Consider the following 6,654-nt stretch of genomic DNA (forward strand, 5'->3'; position numbering starts at 1 on the left):
TTCTGGCAGCTTACAAACGAAACGTCTCAAGGTGAGGTTTTAGGACCTACGACAGTGAATTCGCGCGCAGGGACTGGTGTCTGTTCCAGGACCGCGCGCGTACCTACGACACAACTGGAAATCATCTGTGCTTCTCTTCTGCCGTCGATTCCTGCCGCCGATTCACCGCTGTCAGACTAGGCCCCATGCAACGGCGGTGACAACCCATCTCCGCCTCCCACTGCCCTTTTTCGATCTTCGGTTTAAGTGTGGCCCGTTATCAATAAGAAGAAATTGTGCACCGCCCGAGGGACATCCCCCTTCACAATCGAAATCAGGGAGGCAACCTGTCATTTGCACAACCTCATGTAGAATTATAGACTTGAGACCCAGTCTCTCTGCACGATCCCAGGGGCGCCGTGGCATACCGGATTTGAGGGAGGGCAGAATGCGAGGCGGGGAGAGAGTGTTCGCGGGACATAGTGTGCAGAGATACAATTGCTTACCTTACCGAGGCAACTGGCTTCGAGACTAGCAGAATTAGCGCATCGTACGATTTTTTGCCATGTTTCTTCCTATCAATTGAGCAGTGCTTGTGGGACATGGCTCCTCGTGTAATCTGAGATGGGCTAAGGCACTGCCCGTTGCAACTCTTTCCTCCACGTGCCAGGGCATGTCCGCCGCAACTAACAAGTCCATGGCTTCTTCAAGCGCGTGTCCTGCTTACGTGCTTCACCCTGATCCTCAGCTCCCCGATCGTCTGTGCCTATGTCATAAGCCCAGACATGCCGTCGAGGATAAAAAGCGACGTACGTCGCCCGTCAAGGCCAGGTTCTCCTTTCTCCCAACTTCATTGTCCGTCTCCAGCCCTCCTAATATTCGTACTCACAACTCACGTTGGCATTGCAGGTCTCCGCTATCCCCGCTATCAAGTGTAACAGAGTCACAAAGTGTGCGTATCCATGTTCCGTTATCACTCCTAACTCTGCTCATGACGCGCCGCAGGCCATGGAAGAGGGGGGCTACGAGTCCATAATCAAGGCATCGGCAACGTCTACGACTGGGTCGCGGGTTCAGGGGCCTTCCACCGGATCCGTGGCTCAGACGCCTGCGAGGAGTCTTGCTGAAACTCAGTCGGCCTGGTTCGAGTTGTCGTCGCTTTGTCGTCTTTGGCTTTGTACGCATTTTCGCTTTCTTTTTCGACTATCTCTCATGCATGCACAGCAACCCCTGCCCCGCGGTATAATGTGCCGTGGCCTTTTAGTTTCCCGCCTGCTCCTCCTCCATCCCCAATCCACGTACATGAGTTATTGGATGAAACACTGAGCACTCGTTATGCGACTTACCCCCTGCCACGGCCCGCCCCATCTTTCCGTCCTCCTCCTGTCCCATCCTCGCCGTCCTCATCTAGCGCATCCGCCTCGCCCACTGTCATCATGGCGTCGCTTCCAAGGTCTGGTCTCTTACCTCCGCGGCCATCCTGTCCTCGTGGCAATTATGGCACACCGCCGCCTGATGCCCCTTCATCTCTGTAGGGTGATAGTAGTCTAGTCATGCATTCATTGGTCAGTCGTTCTCGCTTTCTCTCCTCGTATCGGTTCGATTTGGTCTTCACAGAATCACGATCACTCTGCTGGCATCGGTTTTGTGCGCGTTGTACTATTTCTTGCTCGCGGACATAAAAATAACGGCCGTGTGCTATTGGTGGTGGCATCGTCTCTCGGTCAGCTAATATATCACCTACTGCGAATATATGTTAGAGTTTCGTATCTTCTAGTATCATTCCACGTTCCCCGCAACCCTCTCCATCAATGTATTGTATATCCCCCGTATGCATTAAATGTGTGTCACCAGATTCCCAGATACAGGGTGATACACCAATCAATGTATATGTTTCACATCCTGCAGCTGCACGGTGTCATGTGAAGATATGAGACTAGTGGAGAAGCAAACACGGGCAAGTTTCAGACGGGACAACTCAATCACAGTATCACGGACATCTGAAATCCGCAACCGCCTCTCCTACCCGTCGTCACGCACAATGTTCTAGATGATGCATACAAGTGGCCAACGAAAACACGTCGGTAATACATGCAACGAGGATAACCACCAAGAATCGACCCTACCACAACTTCGATACGGTCAGCCAATCCACGCGTAGTCTCGCTCGAACACCAAATGCAGAGCAATGATGGAACTCATGGAACAGATGGACGATCAGCAGTCATACATGGGACTCGATAAAGCCAGCAGGATGTCCGGTATATGTACAAGACGAATCCATGTCCAAGCCTCGGGGCATCGCGAACGGCGGTTCGAGATGGATTTCGTGTGCAACATTGTTGATGACCGCTATTCCGTGATTGATTTCTGTACACATAGTCCTAGACAAAATGTAGGTCATGTTCGATGTCCAGACAATGCACAAGATGCAGTAGGTAGGTAGGCAGTATTACACGGAGATGATGAAGATCAAATCGAGTTTTCATACTACATCAATGATACCACCTCAACATACCCACACACCTCGAGGCTTGAATGCCTGAGAACGACGGCTGTTAACCATGTTATGTGCAATAGATTGCCTTAGAGGCTCAGGTAAGACCCTCAGACGTTGCGATGAATATACGTGCTGTATCCTGCCAGTACCATGCAACGACGGAGAAGCGGGGCAACGAAAGTGGGCATGCTTCAATGTCACCAAATGACCACATCGCGGACCTCCTCCCTTTGCAATCAGCGAACTCCCCTCCCAACCTTGCTACGCGCAATATTCGAGATGATGCATCCAATGGTTGTCGAAAACACCTCGGCAACACATCGAAAACCCCAGGCAATACATGCGACCTCCGTCAAGGACTCGACACATCACGGTCAACCAATTCACGCGTAGTCTTCGTCGAGAGCCGAATGCAATGGGGCAATGGAACTCACCTACAGATAGACGAGCGGCAGTCATACAGGAGATTAGAGCAAGCCAGGAAGCTCTCAAGTGTATGTACGAGAAGATTCCAGGCCCGAGATCGCGAGCAGTAGTTCAAGTTGTCGGAATCACACATGTAATATCGACGATCATCGCTGTTCACTGACTGGCTTCCGTATGGAGAGTCATTAACAGCTTGAGCTTGGAGTGTGTTCATTGGTGTCAGATGACGAGGGGAACTAAGAAGCGACAAAGATCAAGTAATCCTCGTGAGCTCTAGCACTATTCGGCGTGACTGGCCCTATCATTGACGAGGCCTTGTGATCCTCTGGAGGACGACATGTTACAGTGATGCTGTTCATTTGTAGATCAGTTTAGATAGAGAGGAGATCGACGATGAACTTACGAGCCAAGAGCAGTGGTGATAATTAGATTGGCAAGATTCAGTCTCTTTGGATTGTTGATCTGGTGAGCGAGGCAGTGCTACCAGGCTTCACCGCAAGTTCACCAAGCTGTCCCGTACAACGTTAGGCAATTCGATCGCTTGTTCGCTTTCTCGGCCGTTTCACGGCAATCCTCATACCCCGCGGAGTTCTTCAGTCAAGATGCGGCATCTACCGATTCAATTGCTACATGGTTTCACCTACGATCGCTCTCCATCCCCCACGTCGTCTGGGTCTTCCGGTACACATTGACGACTACATGTTATGCCTCGGAAGACCAAGCTACCAAAGTTCGTTGGGAAAGCAGAACCACCGCCCGCAACCGCCAGAGATGTCGAGCTGAAGGTATCGGAAAGAACGGGGCGACTTAGCTCCATTATCACACTAGCAAAACGGATCAGGCGGCCTTCTCCTGCACCCCAGGACAAGCACACGGCAACTGATGCACAGGCAGAAGAAGGGGCCCGCAACTCGGAGGGCGTCGGTGGCTCAAAATATGCAGAGACCACCAAGAAGCAGCGTACACGGAAGAGGCAGCCGACGAAGACAATTGGGGTGAGTGCCATCGCATTACCTTGGAGTAGACCTGACCTAAGTTCACAACAGTATCGTATGCGGCAATGGATAGCTGATATGCGTTCGAAATTCCTCGACACCTTGTTGGCTCGGGAAGGCTTGCCGACTGACACGATTGCTGCGTGCAGTATCTGTTGTTCCTCAACACGAATCGGGGAGTACCGTTGTCAAGATTGCCTGGGTGGATGCATGATGTGCAAGGAGTGCATGGTCGCCGGCCATAGCAAGCTCCCGCTCCATCATATTGAGGTATGTAATGGCGCACTTCAGTTGTACTCTCTAACATAGCATGTAGCGCTGGGATAACGATTGCTTCTGGCCAATTCCGCTTTGCCAGTTGGGGCTTCAAGTGCGGCTCGGTCACCTTCCTGGTGAGCCGTGCGGGAAAGTTCACCCAGCGCACCAGTCATTCCTCGTTTTTGACGCAAACGGCTATCATTCCGTCGATGTTCAATTCTGCGTGTGCTCAGCGACCCCACCGTGGAAGCAATTGCTCGACGTCGGATGGTATCCAGCCTCTAGTCAGCAACCTCGCACGGCGTTTACGTTCTCGTTTCTCGACACATTTCATGGGCTCACACTCCAGGGAAAAATATCACTTCACGACTACTACTTGTTGGTTATTCACAAAACCGATAACGCTGGCCTCAACACTCCAATCGTAAGCTATCTTTCTGTGATAATCGCGAATACTAATACACCGCCAAATTCCAGTCCCGATATCATGAAGCAACGTTAGTCACGAGGCAATGGTCTCACCTAATGGCTCTCAAGCGAGCGGGTCGTGCACACGACTCATCAGGTATCCGCGGGACACCTAAAGGCGCCCTCACCGTTGCGTGTCCCGCGTGTCCGCAACCAGGCTGGAACATTCCAGACGACTGGGATAAATGTCCTCCTGAGCAAAGGTTGTCCATACGTTTATCCGCATTCCCCCTGCTAACTGTCTTTACACTTGAAGGTGGATCTATACGTTATTCCTCGCAATAGATGCTTGCTTCCACTTGAAGAACAAGGACAAGAAGATTGATGATCCGGAGCTGGGAAGTGGATGGGGATACTTCGTAGAGGAAGAGCCCTACATGCAGCACCTCAAGTCGTATGTCGAGGTCGAGGAGGTAGGCCTTGTGCGGCCTTTTATTCGACGAACGTGCTGAACATGCGCTCGTCCTTTCCATAGGTTACGGAGCAATGCGATTCGACCTTTAATGCAATCAAACACATGAATACGGTAAACTCGAAGCCTGGTGTCATGTCCGTCAGCGGTGTTGGCGCCGTGAAGTGCGCAAGACACGCGTTCGTCCGGCCCAATGGTGTCGCTGACCTACAAAAGGGCGAGAAGTACGTACTTTTCTCTCGTATTTCCACGAAATGCTGAATAGTGCCAGGTACGTGAACATGGACTATTTATTCTGGTCATCCCTTCTTCTACTCGGATGCATGCTTCCTATCGCCGTCAGTTATGACATCGGGTGCCAATGGAAACAAAATCTCTGGAAACGACACGCATCCCTTCTGGTTGGGTTCTCGGTCCTCTCTGCACTAGGCATACGGTTCTTCATTCCGAACCTTCATATCCGCGACCACAAGCTGAAATGCCGGACTGAGATGTATTTCCTCCTTCACGAGTATACAGGTTTCACGCATGGAGAGACGATAGAGCAGGAGTGGGCTCATATTGGTGGTGTCGCTACGATGACGCGGGACATGGGTCCGGCTGCGCGTCACTACACGCTGAACGACCACTGGAGTTTCTGGAACTTCAGGAAAGTCGTCGCTTTGGGTAAGACGACAGCCCAGAGATTCAAGACATTGATATTAATACTAAGTAATTACAGGTGTTTTTCTGTACAAATCTTTGGTGTCTGCGATGCAAGAGCGTACCCGACACCAGAGAATCTACGAACGATATACCGCCCGGTTCAGCCCGGTTCTTATTTGTCAATGGGAGGATATGATCCGTAAATGGGAGCTCGATCCAAAGAACCCCAATCCATACGATGAACCCGAAAAAGGTAAGAAGAGTTTCCTCTCCAGGTAGGTGAATCGTCCTGAACAAGAACAAAATCCAGCCGTCAACGTAAGTCAACTGCGGAAGGCGTTCGCCGACCAAGACGCGCAAGAAGCTAGTATGAATGTCGCCACGCTGCATCCAACGTCAGTGAGCGCGTTCATCAGGCAGGGCTTCCTTCTCCGCGATCAGCAGTGGGTCGCTCATAATTGTCAAGATCGAGACGGAGCTAAGTCCGACGCCGGAGGTGTGACGTCCGGACCTAGCGAGATGATTGTCGGAGTCGAGTCGGAAGAGAGTCGGAGAAAGTCGGAGGGAGTCGGAGCAGAGTTTCGAGATACAGAGAGTGAGTGCGAGTACGGACCAGACTCAAGCTTTAAGGCTTGAGTCGCTACGCGCTCTAAGTCCGTGTCGGAGCAGAGGAGTAACTTAGTCGATATTCGAACTAAGGAGTTAGAGTACAGGAGCTAGGAGTTTATATACGCGGAGGCACGGTTCGGAGCTCGTATCGATAGGGAGTTATCGGAACTATGAACCATGTGGAATAAGGAGTTATCGGAACTATGAACCATGTGGAACTGTCAATCGTAAGGACGGAGCATATGGTTACAAGCTGATAATCGGAGGTAGAATAAATCCGAAGGGAATATCAAACCGTTAAAGGCATATCGGTCGTGAACGTCGGAGTTGAATCCGTTATGACTCGAGAACTACCGGGACGT

At 51.2% G+C, this 6,654-nt stretch overlaps 2 protein-coding genes across 2 annotated transcripts; both read left to right on the forward strand.

The window, feature by feature from the left end:
- Positions 1-4,071: 4,071 nt before the first annotated feature.
- Positions 4,072-4,785, forward strand: PUNSTDRAFT_36010 (uncharacterized protein; the record flags this gene model as incomplete). The annotated part of the gene is made up of 3 exons (XM_007386536.1): positions 4,072-4,170; positions 4,217-4,582; positions 4,636-4,785. Coding segments are annotated over 3 exons (615 nt in total), but the record flags the coding sequence as incomplete, so codon positions are not given.
- Positions 4,786-4,883: 98 nt separating this feature from the next.
- Positions 4,884-5,886, forward strand: PUNSTDRAFT_73381 (uncharacterized protein; the record flags this gene model as incomplete). The annotated part of the gene is made up of 3 exons (XM_007386537.1): positions 4,884-5,048; positions 5,111-5,262; positions 5,310-5,886. Coding segments are annotated over 3 exons (894 nt in total), but the record flags the coding sequence as incomplete, so codon positions are not given.
- Positions 5,887-6,654: the final 768 nt, after the last annotated feature.

This window comes from Punctularia strigosozonata (genome assembly GCF_000264995.1).
Source record: "Punctularia strigosozonata HHB-11173 SS5 unplaced genomic scaffold PUNSTscaffold_11, whole genome shotgun sequence".
NCBI lineage: Eukaryota > Fungi > Basidiomycota > Agaricomycetes > Corticiales > Punctulariaceae > Punctularia > Punctularia strigosozonata.